Source organism: Cyprinodon tularosa, unplaced genomic scaffold (genome assembly GCF_016077235.1).
Source record: "Cyprinodon tularosa strain WSP-4 unplaced genomic scaffold, ASM1607723v1 ctg29, whole genome shotgun sequence".
In the NCBI taxonomy this organism is placed as follows: domain Eukaryota; kingdom Metazoa; phylum Chordata; class Actinopteri; order Cyprinodontiformes; family Cyprinodontidae; genus Cyprinodon; species Cyprinodon tularosa.
This window is the reverse complement of record NW_024038996.1, coordinates 828,766-846,788: the sequence shown is the minus strand read 5'-3', so window position 1 is coordinate 846,788 and position 18,023 is coordinate 828,766. Positions and strand designations below refer to the sequence as shown.

At 34.9% G+C, this 18,023-nt stretch overlaps 1 protein-coding gene across 4 annotated transcripts in view; it reads left to right on the top strand.

The window, feature by feature from the left end:
* The window catches only part of LOC119787171 (retinal-specific phospholipid-transporting ATPase ABCA4-like), a 63,209-nt gene extending 48,336 nt beyond the window's left edge, over positions 1-14,873 (top strand). For 3 of the 4 annotated variants that reach the window (XM_038290822.1, XM_038290820.1, XM_038290821.1), the window contains exons 40-50: positions 1,256-1,379; positions 2,773-2,902; positions 3,026-3,146; positions 4,722-4,784; positions 5,408-5,514; positions 8,444-8,585; positions 8,789-8,923; positions 9,229-9,332; positions 11,562-11,654; positions 11,795-12,044; positions 14,150-14,873. In XM_038290822.1, coding sequence (XP_038146750.1) covers positions 1,256-1,379; positions 2,773-2,902; positions 3,026-3,146; positions 4,722-4,784; positions 5,408-5,514; positions 8,444-8,585; positions 8,789-8,923; positions 9,229-9,332; positions 11,562-11,654; positions 11,795-12,044; positions 14,150-14,257 — 1,377 coding nt within the window. In that variant the 3' untranslated portion in view covers positions 14,258-14,873. The remainder of the gene's footprint in view (positions 1-1,255; positions 1,380-2,772; positions 2,903-3,025; positions 3,147-4,721; positions 4,785-5,407; positions 5,515-8,443; positions 8,586-8,788; positions 8,924-9,228; positions 9,333-11,561; positions 11,655-11,794; positions 12,045-14,149) is intronic. The other variant, XM_038290823.1, reaches the window with a different exon arrangement.
* The last annotated feature ends 3,150 nt before the right edge of the window (positions 14,874-18,023 follow it).

Here is an 18,023-nt window from a genome sequence, read left to right as displayed (position 1 = left end):
TCAAGCAAAGTTATAACAGAAGGATTTTGGCCACAAAAATGTGTTTTGTCTTTGCAACCCGCTAAGAGATATTTTGACCTTTGGAAAGTTGTTTAGGACATTTTTTTTATTGACCCAAACAACATGCATAATTTGCATGTTGTTTGGGTCAATACATTTTCTTTATTCATTTACGATAGTAAATGCATTTTAACATATGCATCATGCAACTAACAGAAACGATTATAGATTGGCTTCTGTTCCATTAATATTGGAAAACATTTCACCTGGAGCAAAATCACACATTAATGCAAAATTCTCAATTTTCTTTTGCCTCCCTTCACCAACGGCTGTGAGAAAAAAAATAGATTTTCTAAAAAGAGCAGTTTTCTTATTGTCTAGCTACTCTCAGTTGTAAACAATATAAATCAGTTATTAAAGAAGTGGACTTCAGGCTACTTTAGAGCTGCAGGGAAGAAAAGTGTCGGATAAACCAGGAAAAATAAACTATATATCAAGGGGGGCATGGCGATCATAATTTAGATTGGACTCAAATTTGTATTAGCATTTGTCAAAAAGGAATCTGTGAATTATAATGATTAATGTGGAAAACATAACAATGAGACCTAAAAATTAGAGGCTGGGTGCAAAGCACCCAAAGTAAAGGTGAAGGGTGTCGATTGCATTCTCCTTATAACCTATAATAATAATAATAATAATAATAATAATAATAATAATAATAATAATAATAATAATGATAATAATAATAATAATAATAATAATATAAAAAATAGAGATTATTCTCCAGCAGATGTTCATCTCATCTAAACACCTGGGCTACATTCCTCTCCTCGCAGATGACTAATGAGAGAAGCGCTGCAACTGGACTGAGCCATGTTTTTGTTTGTTGAGATATTTTCCCAAAAAAGCTTAATAAATTAAAACATTCTATGCTGCCATCTTTTTTTTTTGCTGAGAAAAAATATCCTAATTAGAAAAGTTTTCACATGCAGAATACATTTAAAATAAGGATATTACTTAGAACAGTCATAAAAAGGCAAATGATTACTTTAAGATTTCTACCTTGTTTTTAGCTATGTATAAAAGCTAATACAATCACAGTTAATAAAAATCCTAAGCATTTTAGCAATATTCTATGTATTACAAATTAAATATATTTTTATCTTAGTATATGTGTCACAGAGTTGTGTTTATATGTCATCAGGTGTATTAATAAAGCTATTGTTGTTGCTGGGAAACCTTCTGGTGTGTTTAGTCTCTGCTGACGTTTAACGAGTGGCTGAAGAAATGGCTTCTGGTGTTCCCTCACTTCTGCCTGGGGCGAGGACTGATAGACATGGCCATGAATCAGGCTGTTACAGATGTCTATGCCAGGTTTGGTAAGCACTGTGTTTCCTTTTCACTTCTTAAAGTTCACTGTTTTTCACTAAATTGACCACAAAGAATATACAAACATACAATAGGCTTTCCTATCCACTGCCATGTCATTTATCTACCCGCCATAAAGTAGTGCATAATTGGAAATTGGAAAGGAAAGGCACATTTAGACACAGAAATGTGCTCATTCTTCTTTGAGAAAAAATAATTTAAGTCAAACTGGATGGAGAGCCTCTACAAACAATGATTTCCATTTCTTGACTAGTTTTATTTTTTATAAACATGCATTGAGCTAAACCCCATAGCTTTATTTGTGTTGTTGTAATTGTATTCGGCTCAAAGCTGAACTTCCAGGTCAGTCTTTTGGGTATTTTTTTTACTGTCTAACACCAGCTTCCTTATCAATCCTAAGGAACAAAATCCAAGCATTATGCTGTCGCCACAATGTGTGAAAACGGTTTTCTTAGGATGATGTGAGCTCTATAGAATGTATTGGGATACAGGCCATATTACCAGAGGATACCAGGATGGTATCGTACTACCTCCTACTGGGTTGCCTGTGTCCCTGTAATGACTTATGAACTCCGAAGAACACTTCCTGTGAAATTCTTTCAACAATAACTTTTGTTTTTTTTTATCACTACTCCACCATAAATTCTAATTTTTTGGAGCCCATGACAAAAAAAATGTTCTGTTAATAAAATCATTTACCGGTACCTACTGAGCTTTAGATTTCAGCAGCTCCTTCAGAGGTAGCATTGACCTCTTTGGTGTTTCTCTAATTGGTCAGAGAAACTTCTCTTTTTGCTCAGCCATTTAGTTTAAGGTAAGGTAGATAATCTGCTGTTGTTCAAGACAAACTATTGAACATATTCATATTTCAGATGATGGATTAAGCAATGCTCCTTAACATTTGAAAGCTTGGGAACTTGTTTTTTTTTAACATATATATGCTTTAAACTTCTCCACAACTCTCTCGTAGAACAGTCTACTGTGTTCCTTGGTATTCTGGAAACTTTTTCATCACTGGTGATCTCTAACAAACCTCTGATGACTTCACAGAACACCTGGATTAATGCTAAAGTTGAATTACAAATTAACGGTGATCTGAAGGCTTTATCATATAAATATACTAACCCATTTTTTAACGTGCTGTATTAAAAAGCAATGTATCATCTTTGCAATTATGCTCTACTTTGTGTAGGTTTATGCCAAAGAAATTTTGACAACTGCATTTGACATTGGAGCTTCAAGCAGTTAAAAAAAGAAAGTTCAGGGAATATGAATACTTAATAAAAAAAAAAAATCTGTTTAATAACCTTTGAAATTTAGCCTCATTGTCATCAGCCAAAAATTTTGGTAATTTTTTGGATTGTATATGTTGTTTTCTTTTAGGCGAAGAGTACACAATGGATCCTTTCCGGTGGGATTTTGTTGGAAAAAACATCTTTTCGATGTTAGTGGAGGGCTTCCTGTATTTTATTCTCAATCTGCTGATCCAGTATCGTTTTTTCTTGGATCACTGGTGAGGGTTTTATCAAAATCGATGAAGCAACATCCATTACACAGATTTAGAGAACTAATTTCTAAATTCTCTGCTCATGTACAAATCTCCTTAGAGATTCTGTTTTTTCTTTTCCTCTCTCAGGTTACCAGACTACAAGCAAAGTGTAGTACCAGATGAGGATGATGATGTTGCAGAAGAGAGGCGGAGGATTTATGAGGGAGGTAGCAAGAAGGACATCCTGCAGATCAAAGATCTCTCAAAGGTAAAAAATGATCAACATGAGCATTTCTTTAAATGTATTAGTTCCTTATAATACTCTTAGGGCCTGATCTTTAAGATGTTTACACATCTTAAAACATGTGCAAACTCTTTGGCACAGGTTTTTTAAAAACAGCACATAATGATTTGAGCTGCTATTCATCAGGCAGAACCTAGATGCCCTTTTTTAGGTGTGAGCCTTTATTAAAATGCAGTTCTGTCCAGATTTACTGGTTGAGAATATGCAAATCAGATGTTTTTATCTCAAATACAGAGTTTTGCCACAGTTTTTGAGTCTTTGAGCTGCAATGGAAATTTCGTTGAATTCTGTTCAGTGACAATAAATGCTATCTAATCTAATCTAATCTAATCTTTTTTTTTCTTTCTTTAGCAATTTTAAAAGTCAGGTACAAACTCGCATGCAAAAATGTCTGTGGTCATTGTGGTCCCCAATGAGACACTAGTACAATGCCAGAAAAAGAAGATACATTTTTTTTACACATGTGTATATATATATATTGGACTGTAAAAACTAGGAATAGTAAAACAATATTAATGGAGAAAAAAGTCTACACAGGCCAGTATAAATCAATGCAGTGGGGCAGCAAAAACTTTTTAAACAATTAAATCAAAATAAAGAAAATTACGGAATGTAAATATTGTGGCATTTTTTTAAAGTAAAAAAACAATAATAACAGCTACTAGAGAACATCCATCACAGCCTATAATCTCCCTCAATGTTCTTTACAACCTTTACATGCAGCACACTTAATGTTTATTCATTTATTATTCCCTTTACATTATTTTAGTGTAAGCAAGCAGCTGTTGAGGGGAGTTAGTGTTGCTAAACTCATGACATTTAGATCTTACTATCACTCCTTCTCTGGGATTGTTGGGGGGATTAATAAGCAGACAAAGATAACTGTCCCATCTTTTTATTGCATTTTGCCTTTTATTTTTTTGTTTTTATTTTCATTTTTTACTTTAGTTCGTTGCACTTAAGCTACTTACTGTATGAACATGAATATAATTAAGACAATAAAACCAAATCATTTTATAAACTTCACTGTTTAAATACCATAAGCCTAAATGGAATGAGTAAATATAAAAATATTTAAATTTTGATTTAATAAATATAAATATTTATATTTTGTCTTTCTAGCAATGATATTATAGCAGCCTATTTTAGGCCAGACTGTCAGTCTTCAGCAAAAGTTTGGACTCTATGCTTTTCTCAGCTAGAGATTTCTTTCATTTTTTTGCATGTCTTTTAAAGGAAAAGCAGAACACTTTAGCAGTTTTGGAGTCTTAATTTTTAAAATACTAGATAAAACTTAAATGTCCTGGAATGTTTTAAAATGGTTCAACCACGTTTGTTTTAACTGTTTAGGGTCATTTTTCTTTGCCAGACAGATTAATGCTCTAACAAATTCTATCTTTGGTCAATTTAGACATAGATAAGTTAGTGCTTTTTTTCAATCAAGTATTAAATCCATATTTTAAACATATTTCTGGCATGTGTGCTTTATTGCTGTGTTACTGCTCCAATGAAGTGAGATATAATCATTTCTCTGCACAGACGTATGTGGGCAGAAAGAGGGCAGCTGTGGACCGGATTTGTGTGGGAGTCCCTGAAGGCGAGGTAAAGTCACTGAATTCAATTATTTGTCTATCTATTTCTAGATTCTCTCTTTGCTTACAGTTCTGTTTTTTGACTTATTATAAAGACAAAGACCTAAAATAATCTAGCACAGGATCCATAGCTTTTCCATTCTTTATGCAGACAAGTTTTTATTCATTAAAACAGTTAGCTACATGTTTATATACCATGCCTTCATACACCATGGATAGAGTGTCACTTAGTTTCATACATATGTATAGAATCGGCCAATCACAAATTATATCAAAGAACTTTCTAAGACAAACAGATCTGATCTATACAAACAATATCATCAAATCAATGAGATAGATAGATAGATAGATAGATAGATAGATAGATAGATAGATAGATAGATCTTACCATATATGTAGGTTATTTCCAAGTTTTCTAGCTTAAACAAAACAAAACAAAAAAGTAACTGATGGTCTTTGATCAATCTAGGAAATCAAGTCATAATATCAAGTTTAGTGGCTTTAATGGCTTAATGCCATATATTATTTTTAACAGGGACCTGTTAAAGAACTATAGAGAAGCAAGAATCATATAAAGTTTCCTCTTATGCAGTTTTTATTATTCTTGTAATAATTGTGGCCTTTGTTTGTTAGTGTTTTGGTCTTCTAGGAGTTAATGGAGCTGGAAAGACAACAACCTTCAAAATGCTTACAGGTGACACTGATGTCAGCTTCGGAGAGGCTACTGTGACTGGTTACAGGTAGGTAGAACTCATTTTTCAGAGTAATATTCATGTCCTATTTAACAAGATGCAAAACTCTCTTTTAGACTTCATTAAAGGATACTGTATCTTGCAGAGGTATTTATATGACTGAACCAGAAACTTCAATGGATTTATATTAAATTTCATGAGATCATCAAAATGCAGCTCATAATAATAATAAGATAATTATGGTTTCAGCACTTATCCAACATAAGAACCTGAGGCATGGTTTTAATCGTATTCAGCTTCCTTTCCTCTGATACCAATGAATTCAATTTTCTGGAACTAACTGCCTTTAATATAATCTAATGAGTAAACACAGAGTCTGTGTGGTATTAAGTCCCAGCATGGAGTTTGTTAAGAAAACATTTATGAACAAACAGCACCATAGAGATCAAGGATTACTACAGACTGGTCAGAGAAAAATATGTGTTAAAGTTTAAATCAGCTTTGAACAATCTCACATTACAGCCTTAAATTAATAATCTTAAAATTGAGAAGATTATGGCACAACTTTATTCCTATCCCAGACATAGCTTTCTGCCTAAACTGACAAAAAGCACAGACACATTAAGGCAACCCATACTAGCAGTTAAAGGAGCCATACTAGCCCTTGATGAACAGCAGAGATCCCCACCTCAGACAATCAGTTCAGCTCTCTAAGTTCCTCCTTCTGGGACACTCCCCCCAGAAGATAATGACAACCTGCCCCAGAGTCTATAAATGCTTGGCCTGAAAATGCCTTCCTCCAGCTGCAGAACAGAGGCCTATGAGGAGTGTAATGTTTTGGAAAATCAGGATCTGGAGTTATATACCCAGTCTGCCTCTTCCACATCAACTTTTACATAGAAAATGTGACCAAAAAAAGAGGCATTTGGGTCTTCACAAACAGGAAGCCTTGGATGATTAAAGAAATCCATACTCTTATCAGAGCTCCAAACTTGGCCTTCATGAAAAGAGACAGGATTCTCTACAGCACTGCCAGAGCTGACGTGAGAAGGGGCACCAAACAAGCCAAAAGCCGCTACAAATGAAAATGGAAGAAAATCTGGACGACAACGTTCCACAAAGGATGTGGTGTGGCATCCAGGGCCAAACCAATTAGAAAGGCCGACCCCCTCCCTGCAGTAGCAGCAAGTTGGCAGCAGTTCATTTGACTGGTTTGAGGCCACAAAAACACGCTTGCAGTCACTGCCACTCCTTGATTCCAGCACCCCACCTCTCTCCACGAGCACCAGGTGTGCAAAAACATGAGCGTAGTGAACCCTAGGAAGGCTGCTGGCACTGACGCACTACTTTCTAACCAACAAGCTAATGACCCCCCTCCCCACCTGTCTACCGATTAAAAATTGTCTTTCGAGAAACCCCACAATATGTGAGACTCTTCCCTCATCTGTCTTCCACACAAACTCAGCACAGGTTTCCCTCCAAGCCATTATATGCACAGTACAATCTGAGACCGGGCAGAGGAGGTTGTTTTTGTTAATCTATTAATCTGGCTCCCATGAGCTTTACATTCTGCTAGTCTTCCTGGGGTCCTAATTAAAAAACATGAATGTACGAAAATATTGTTAATGTCACAAATAACAAGCAAAAAATCAATATAGAGTGATTTCCATAAGATTTAGAAAGAAGTTGCATATCGCAAAATAATAAGACACTTCAATGAAATGTGGACATTAAATTACAATTTATACACAGAGTGTATCTGTTCACTACCTCCATTTCAGTTGCAGACCGTTGTTTAATTATATTTACAAATCGTCGACACCTATTTGATTCCTTTTTGTAGCAAGGCATTACATTCTTCCATGGCTCTCTAGATGAAGGAATTTTTAAGAAAATATGATTTACATTTGGAATTAAAAGCTTTCCTTTGGAAGTAATCCTGGTAGCATAGCCTAGCAATTCTCTACTGTTTTAAATTGACTAAATAAAAACACTGGAACCAGAGGCAAATTATCTGATCCTGAAACCTCAGCCACATTTTTTTATAATGATTTTTTTTAATATACTTCTATATAAATCAGTTGAAATTGCTCTTGGTCTTTTTTTTTTAGTGTTGGCCCAGATAATCCGAGAATATTCTTTTTTAGAAATTATTACAGTTCTGATAACAACAGCTACCAAATTAACTGAAACGGACTTATGACATATTACAGCAGATAAAGATTTTCCTATATTCTTTGTAAAAAAAAAAAAAACTCAATAGGTTTTGACCAAGATGGTTTGTTCTCCAGATAGATATGCTAAAGTTTAGCCTCTGTTACTTTCTCTATAAAAGTGTTATTTATTATCGGATTTAACCATGAATTATTTTTGATAGATTTATTTGAGCCAAACACAATGCTTTTTGTGTTAGAAATGTTTAATTGAATGTCTTATTTAACCCTTTAAATCCTGGAGATGAAATATTTTCAGAAAATTATATATTTTTTTATTAGCTTAAGAAAATATACATAATTGTATAAGTTAAATTAGATCATTTATTTGCATCAATTATTATACATCGAATATTATATAAATTTCTGGTTCACTACATGTGTCTGGTTGTGTAAGTCAGGGATTTTTAGATAAAAAAAATTACACTGATGATGCAGAGGTCTAAAAAACTCATGTATCAAATATGATACATTTAGTTTTAAAGGGATAAAACCCATGGCTTAATAATCTATGATTATTTTTCTATAATTGAAAACAGATTTGATATCCATTTGGCAGATTCATAGACTGTTGTTTCATCGGCACACATAGTCGATTGTGATGGTTTCAGAACTAATGCTGGATAAATTGTAAAGATGGGATACAACATTGGACCTAGTGACACACTTTCTAAGAAAGTACACAATCAGATTTTGAGGTCTCAAATCTGATGTTGTTTTTTGGTCATTGAATAGCAAGTAACATGCTGTGTGTTTGTCTGCAGCATCCTGACAGAGATACTTGATGTGCACCAGAATATGGGCTACTGCCCCCAGTTTGACGCCATTGATGAGCTCCTTACCGGCAGGGAGCATCTCTACCTTTACGCTCGCCTCAGAGGGGTGCCTGAGTCAGAGATCCCCAGAGTAAGTGGGACTCCAGCTGCTTCACATATTGAACCGCTTGAAGACATTTTACTCTGCAGTGCAAACGACAAACAGCTCCTCTCCTCTTCATGTTTTGTTTATCTTCCTTCCTACTTAGCTCATCTGCTTTTAAGTGCTTTTTTGAATGATTCAGTCAGTGATGCATTGAAATCGCATTTCAACACATCTTTTTTCTTCTGCAGGTGGCAGAGTGGGGCATCCAGAAGCTGGGTCTAACAGAATATGCTGGCTGCAGTGCAGGATCTTACAGTGGAGGCAACAAGCGGAAACTGTCCACAGCTATCGCAATGATTGGCTGCCCTGCGCTGGTCCTGCTTGTAAGAGAGCCAATGACAACAAGCTCCAGAGCCCATTGTTTGTGTTTTATAGGGTTTTTTTGCAGAAATTTATCAATGGAATAGTCTATGGATCCAGATGGTAAACCATATGGGTTCAGTCAGGCCTGGCCTGGAATGTTTTATATGTTGGCAAGAAAACCGTGCAGTTCAGTTCAAACTGGCATAAATCAGATTTTTTGCCATATGCTGATAGAGATAAAAACTTGCTCTCTGTTTATATAGTGTTATGTGCTCAGAGAGTTAAGTTTGTTGTTTGTTCTGTAACTGTCTTTTTTTTTTTTCAGGATGAGCCGACGACTGGGATGGATCCGCACTCTCGACGCTTTTTGTGGAATGCCATTATGAGTGTTATTCAGGATGGCAGGGCCGTGGTGCTAACATCACACAGGTTTGAAATCTAATGATGGAAAACTTCAAAACCCACCAAAACATTTTCTGAACAACATTATATGAAGCAATTCAGGTTTTTATTTCTACCATAACAGCAAAGCTCAATGTAATTGAAGAGATTATTTTGTAATAAAACAACACAAGGTAGTGCATGGTTTTTAAAGTGAAGCGAAAATGTTACATATGGTTAATATTTAAAAGATCTGAAAATCTGCATACTCTAACACTTTCATTCTTTTTCAATTAACTTGTGAGACATTCTTTTTTTATTTACAGGTAGATTTTAGTAAATCGTTTTGTTTGTTCCTTTCTATTGGAACTCATCTTTGATATAAAGTAACTTCTGAAAATAAATCCATTTAAGTTCTAAACTTTTACTATATTATCTAAGAAATGCAACTTTTATAATTAGCTAAATATTAAAAAGAAAGACTTAAACTGTCAGTCTGTGGATGAATAACGTACATTCTTTATCCTACTTAGTGAGTTAAGCTATTGAAATTCATGCAGTATTTCATAATATTTTAATATATTACGATACACCTTGAAATACACCTGATCTGCAAAGGTTTCTCAGGTTGGTTAGAGCAGGGTTTCTTAACCCTGGTCATCAGGGGCCCCTCTGTCCTTCATGTTTTAGATGTGTCTCTATTGAGGCAGACCTGATTAAAATAATTGCATTTCCTCCTTGACAGCCATCAAATGCTGCAATAGCCTGTTAATCACCTTTTCATTCAAGTCAGGTGTGTGGAGGCAGGGAAACACAGAAAACATTTAGGACAGCAGGCCCTGAGGATCAGTGTTAAGGTACCCTGTGTTAGAAGATACGAATGAACAAACAGATTCACAAAAATCAAATGACAACGGAAAGGTCATGATGAAGTTGAGTGAAATTTTAGAACAATCAGGCTTGAAGAGGTGACTTGATATTTGCACTGCATAGTGGAATGTTTGGTCATCTTGAAACAGGCTTTTCTTTTTATTTCCACCACAAAGCTGCCTTTTTTTTCTGCTGCTTCAGTGTTAAAACATGGCCCTAATTTGTCTTATTCTAACTGCCATATGATTGATTTTGGGGAAAAAAACATTACGGGGCTGTACTAAGAAAGAGACATAACAGTCTGCATAGCTGACTTATGCCGGGTATAGACTTCATGATCCAAAGAGAGACGGATATGCAAAAAACAGCAGCCGGTTAATCAAATAAATACGGACTTGTCATATTGGATATGTTTAACTGCATATCAAAATGAAAGAATATTATATAAACAGTATTATTATGCGTAATAAGACCAAGGACGTATAAGATTATTTAATGATTCTTTCCCTATGACAATGATCTGGAACTGGGAGCTGCGACCATTTCTATGGGGAACAAAATTTTGGGAAAAGAGGAGATAAAAGCTCTATAAGTTCTGCACTGTGCTGATCCACTAATCCAGGCATCCCTAAAGTCGGTCCTCGAGGGCCGCTGTCCTGCAGGTTTTAGAGGTTTCTTTGCTTTAGCACAGCTGATTTTAATGATTGCAGTTCAGCAAAAGCCTGTTATTCAACTATCCAGCTGTGCTGGAGCAAGGAAACCTCTAAAACCTGCAGGACAGCGGCCCTCGATGACCTGCACTAACCTGTCCAGCCTGCTCTGGTTAGACACAAACCTTCACATCAAGCACATCAGGGTACGGACCTACATACCCCATTCATAAGCTATGAGTCCCAACTTATTTTTTTTACCCTTGTTATATTATTTATTTTTTTAGAGTGGACTTCGTTGGACTGGATTGAACTTAATGCTCCTTTACAGATGATGCTTATGTATCGAGTTAAATCTGCCATGTGTTAAAAAAAAAAGAATGAGCCAAAACAGACTCAGCTTTTAGATGTGCAAAACTGGTCAAATCAAAATCACAAAGGCTTGCAGCTGAAATCACAGCATTGATTCAAGATTTCTTAATAAAAATGGATGCCACTTTTTTGTGTAATCCTTAATCATAAAAATCTTCCAGACCGTGTAGCATTTTCCTTCTACTTCCTATGCATGCACTACTTTGTGTTAATATTCTAAATAACACTCTGAGAAGATTTTATTTATGCATTCCAATATGAACTTCAAATTAGAAGTATCTTTACTTTCCAAAATCACTATAAATCTTACACATGTAAAGCTGCTGGTCACAGAAATTAATTGGCAGAACTGATAATAAAGATGGATTACTGCTGTGTCCCCCAGTATGGAGGAGTGTGAAGCTCTGTGCACTCGACTGGCTATCATGGTTAACGGGACCTTTAAGTGTCTTGGTACCATCCAGCATCTCAAATACAAGTAAGACTTTGTTTCTTACTTAACCATTAACCTTTGTGTTTTTTATTTTTATTTTAGCTAATATTTCAAATGTCTTATGTTCTTAATGTAAAAAGTGATACATTAATTCTGAGTGCAGTTGCATTGTTTCCTATATCCAGATTTGGCGACGGATATGTTGTAACAATGAAAATCAAGGCAGCTAAAGCAGGCTTGTCTCCAGAGCTGGAGCCTGTGGAGAGCTTTATGGAGAGCTCCTTCCCTGGCTGTGTTCAGCGGGAGAAGCACTACAACACACTGCAATATGAAATTGCCTCATCCTCCCTAGCGAGGATATTCCAGCTGGTTGTGGCCAATAAAGATAGGCTAAGCATTGAAGACTACTCTGTTTCCCAGACAACACTGGATCAGGTAAGGATGAGATATAACAATCAAAACGAAAACCATTGTACTCATTCTTTAGTAATGGTATTTAAAATTAATTTATATTTGATGTAGAAATGCAGAGGAAGTAAAAACTAGCTCTTGATCTTTAAAATCACCCGTGGCTTTCATGAACAATTTGGATGTAAAAAAAAGAAAAAAAGAATTCCTCTTTAGCATTTTTGGAAAAAATAGAATAGCACAAGAAAAATGCAGGTTAATTCATTAAGATATTCATGGGATACAGGCATAAATTAACTGCATTTATTTGAAGTAAGTTAAGTTTTAGCTTTTTTTTCAAAATGAACCGCTCATTTTTTTTGCACTGTTGTTTGTTATTAGAAAATCTTAGTGATTTTTAAAAAATCAGCTTCACGTTTATTGTGGATTATCTGTATGCAATTTTAATAGGGTGATATGATAAAAAAAGATAATTGGTAAAAGTATAGTGAAATGCAATTCATTTTATTTATTCAAAACCTAACGATAACGGTTCATCTCCATATAAAACCACATTAACTAGAGATCAATTTACTTTTTAATAGTAAATCTAAACATAATGGCATATAAACCCTTGTTTACTTATCAACATGCAGCATATAGTTATCTGGATCAATAAAAAGATAACCCTTCTTTTTATTTTTATCATTAGTATTGTAGGTTTTTTATATGAAGGTGTAGAGCTGCTATTATGGGAAATGAAAAATGGGGCAAAATTAAGCTTAACGGTGAAAAACGTTTTTGCTCTATAAAGCAATACTTTATTACTCTTATTATAGAGCTATACTTTTACATTTGACAATTTAATCTTACCAGTTCCTTCAATATATTAATATTTTAGACATTTTTGTATGTCTTATGCAAACATCAAGACATATGTTAGAGCTGTATTTTCTCTCTTAAAACATTTCATGTTTAGAAAACGCCACCAACTCTTCACATATAAAAAATGTTTGACGCTCTGTGTGAAAAAAAATAAATCACCCACCTGAGGGCAGTTCAGGTGCACAGTAAATTCCACAGTGTTAAATATGCAGTGTCAAAGTACATTACAACAACAACTGGAGTAAAATATACACTATGTAGAGTTTAATTTAACACTAATTTCGAGTGGGTCCAAATGCACTTTAACACTGCAAAATGTATTGTGTGGTGTTTGTATCCATGGAGCTTCCAGTGCTTCATCAGTTGACTTATGAGATATGCTGTCACCTCAGTGTCACAATGGAGGTGGAGGTGTGAAGGTGGACCCAAATGCAGACACAAAAGCTGGTGTGCTTTCTTGAAGGTTTAATAACAACAAGGGTAACAGAAGTAAAAATCCAAAAATACGAAACAAAAACCAAAAAACAGTGCCAGAGTCCAAACACAAAACAATAAAAAATACCTAGAACACAAGAATGAAAAATAAGACCAATGAAAACTGAGAACAAAACCAAAACCATGACATTCAGTCTGATTTCAGTTATTTGTTCTTCTCTACAGCCCGCATGCATTCATTTCATTCCCAGTGTACGCATGTTTATCACAGCGTGGTCCAAGCTCCTTAGTAACACCAAAATCCTCCCATGGCTCAGTCCAAGCATTGCATAGAATTAGATTTGTTCTGATAGAGCAGACATTATTTAACTTTATTATGTTATAATTAAACATATATTTTGTTCTTGCAATAAAAGATGTGTTTAAGATGAAAACTTTATGAATTATCTTAATAAAAAACAGATCGTAGGAACTTGATACATATTTTTTTATAATGTGATAAATTTATTGTAATTGCATATGTTTGAATGTGAAAGGGATATTATTAGAACAAAAGAGTTTTCACACCATAAAATAGCATTTTGTAGATTTATGTTTTTTTCCCTGGATTGAAGCTCTTCACTGTTTTTATATTTGTATTTAAAAATATAGTTCATTCACTATAATTGTTGTTTGCAGTTGATTACCAATCATCTGTTAATAACTGCTTTTGTGAGCTCATTATGTAATATATGAGAAATGTCACGTTGAAAAGCAAAATAAATACCAATTTTTGTCCTTATATAAAGCTTTGATAACAAACTATAGATTTCACTCCTTTTTTTTCTCCTCAGGTGTTTGTTAATTTTGCCAAGCAGCAGACAGGAGAGGACGAGGATGGAACACTGCACAAACTAACAGCAAGAAAAGACATGAAGATCTCGCCTGTAAAAAGGAAATAATGAACAGACATGTCTACATTTTTAGATAAACACAGAGGGATTATCCTGCAAAGCACTGATTATGATACACATCCCAAAATCCAGCAACCTCTTATAAAACTTTTGATAACTAAGGTATTGATAAGTTAGTGAGGCCATTCACCTGCCAAGCTTCTGCAGCCACAGCTAAACTTCAAATGCCTTTGGCTCTTGATGATGATTAATTTGACCTGATACTCTACCAAGCATGTGTGACTCATGATTCTGACTTAAAGTAATGTGCGCAGAACCAGAGACTGATATAAACGCAAACAAAATTGCTCATCAGACTGATGGGCTGTTTAAATATGTACATATTGTATGAGTTATGAATTATTGAGCTCCCTAGACATTTTTGTCTATATTATAACACACAACTCTATTTTACTAGGCATATTTACATTAAATATTTATTTGTTCTCAGACTGACTGAATGCAAATATGTTTACCATTGCTTTTGTTCCGTTTGGTCATTTGCTATGCATTAAAATATTTCTTTATCTTCTGTGTTTCATTCTTTTTGCATTATGTTCTTTCTCTGTGCGAGAACAAAAGAGCAGGAAACCCCTTTGTTTGACACATGCTTTCTTGTACAGTTCCAAAAATTAAACAGTCATAAAGTCAAAATGTTTACAGAATGTAAAGAACTGCATTTTTTCCTTCTGTATCACAGTCATTGCTAAGGACTCAAACTTTGTCACAGTTTGCGCTTCTCTGAGAAAAAGTCCAATTACTGGTCTACAGCTGCAAGTTTTGGCGTCATTGCCTAAGGATGCCTACAAGGCCAAACCTCACTGTCCATTTCAAGCAGACTGAGAGATGTTGGCAACGTGCAATTCGAGACAGCTAATGAATTCTCTGGAAGGAATCGCACACCACTGTCTGCCCATATGGTCATCTAAATGAGGCTGATGAGCATGAATAGTGTCACTGCGGGGGAGAAGGTGAGTCATGCTGTGGCAGGCTGTGAAATTTATTTATATGCTACCACTGACACTTTAAAAAGCTAAATTACAGAAAACATAAGCAAACTCTGAGGCATAATCAGGTATCGTATCCCCCTACTTTTCAGTGCTTTTCATTTTCTCTTTTTATTTGCATCCGTATTAGTGATCAACTACAGCTAAATAAAATGTAAAACTCTGACCCACAATAAAAAAAAAAAATGTTAAGACTATTTATTTGTGTTGGACAATTATGAGGAAGACTGCTGACTTGACAGTCATCTAACAGGTGTTGGCTCCATCCAAAAGAAGGATAATTTATAAAGCCTCTCTGCTAAAGAAGCTGGCTGTTCACAGCGCTCTCTATGCAAGCATGTCTATGAAAAGAGACAAAAACTGACAGAGAAACTGTCCGAAGTAACGGGAATATATTACAGCCTGGTGCGGGGTCTAAGGCAAACCCACTAAACACTTTGGAAAGCGATGTCATCATATACATCACTTGTAGCAATACTATGTGTGGTGCATATGCTACATAGTAGTAACTAGAGCTGCAACTAACCATTATTGTACAAATTGATTAATCTGTTGATTTTTTTTTTCTCTTTTTTGATAATTCGATTAATAATTGGATAGCAAAAGGTTCCTTTATGTGATATTAAACCAGGTGAAACTAAAACTTTTCCTCGAAGAATGCTGGACAGAGCATATTGAAAGATAAAGTCTGTGTCAGTGGCAGCCTAGTGGTTAGGGCATAGAGCTTGCAATCCAGAGGTTGTGAGTTCAAAACCAAATCCCACAGGCTGCCATTCTGGCTCTCTGAGCAAAACCCTTGTCCCTCGGTGCCCCATGATGGCAGCCTACATTGGTTAAGTTCAGAGGTAAAGTTCAATTTAACAATCTATATAATGAATGCAAAATGTTAACATATTTTTCTTTTACAATTTTTGGTATAATTACTGCTCAAAGTGGGTTTTCTGTCATGTAAAGACAAGTTTTAGAGTCTCTAAGCACCATTTAACGATTATTCGATAACTAAATAATCCAATAATCACTATGGATCCGATTGATCGTTTCAGCTGTAGCACATTTGGGGTATATACTGTATAATATGCAACACAGACACCAAGTAGTTATATATATTATACACAGAAAAGACCAATATATATATATATATATATATATATATATATATATATATATATATATATATATATATATATATATTGGTCTTATTTTTTTCTGTGTGGGAAAAATCACATTTTATGTTTTCAAAGACCTTATGCATCAGTTATAATTTACAAAACTGATTCAAATACACCACTCTGCAACTAATCTAATGGATGTTCTTTCAGTTAGTGAAAAGGTTTTTTACAGTTACAGGGAAAAGAGCAAAAACCATTTAAGCTGAGTGTGTCTAAAAGATATGTCGCTTTATTGAAAGAGTCAGAAATGTTTGAGACCTTGAGTTAAGATGGCATTTTCTATTTTAGCTTATTTCTGAGCATTTAATTGTTACAAATTGTACATACAGAATACATTCATACAGATTAAGCTCTGTATGAGTTATTTTTCCAGTCGTTTATTATTATTATTTTTTTTATAATTAAAGTTTCCTTGCCACCCTCCCTGTTGTAAAAGTAGTGATTCCTTTAAACCTAAATATGTCAAGGTTGGAATATTATAGGTATTATCTAGAATTTTTATAGTAAAATAGTGAGATTTCATACTTATCCAACATTTTCCAAGCTCTGTGTCCCTAAGAAGTCAAAATTACAAGTATGATTTTTCAAAGGTTGCCCCTGACTGTTTGCCAGTTTTGGGTACTCTAGCCAAGCTGAGTTTTGCTGAGTCAAACTGAATTTTTATCGACCTGAGTTTTAACCTCACTGTTTTGTCTTTGCCTCTTGGCAGGAAGTCATACTGCAAACTGGGTTTTCGGACCTCCTCTCCCTGGAAGAATCGTTTGAGCTTCACTTTGAGCAAGGGATTCATCTGCACCACAGACCATTCAAGTACCGCAGGAAAACTGAGTGGCAGTCAGTTTCTCCATTCATCTACAAGCAACCGCATTCTGGGTAACCCTGTCCGCCCTCCACCGTATTAGACAAACACCGGAACACATTCCTCACCTACTGGAGTCAATCAATTCTCTGGAAACATGAGTCTGCCTACCATTCCTCTTCTTCAAGTTCAAGAAGCAATTTTCCCACTGAACCTGAACTAACCGCAGTGTCTTCCCCTCACCTTTCAGTTCTGATTGAGCAGTGTTCAGAGCAACACTGGAATCTCCACAAAACTTCTCAATAAACCTGTTAAACTTTCCCCCTTGTTTCTCTGGATTGGTTTATCTGCATGTGGGTCCAAGCTCTTGACAAAATCATGAAACTGGCTAATTGGCCATCAAATATATATTCCTTTTCTAAAGGCAGTTCTTAAATTACATTCCAAAATATTGTAATGTTTTTTCTCCAGTTTTTAGCAGAGGTTCAATGTGGCTGTGTAATGCCACTGATAATTTTGAATAGACGGAAAGATTTTAAAGATATTTAAGTATTAGTCCTTATTATTTTACTGTCTGTATTAGTTTGATAATACTCTACAAATACTTCTCACCTTTATTTTTAAACTGCTGTCCTTTTCTCCTATACTGTTTACATTCTGATTACTGCTGCACTTTATAATGGTAATGTATATTTCACTGTTTTTAGCATATGCAACATAATTTCGTTCTTTACACACTCTGTGTATACAAAAGGACAGTAAAGTTTGTCTCAGTCTAATATTTGATTTTTCTTTATGCA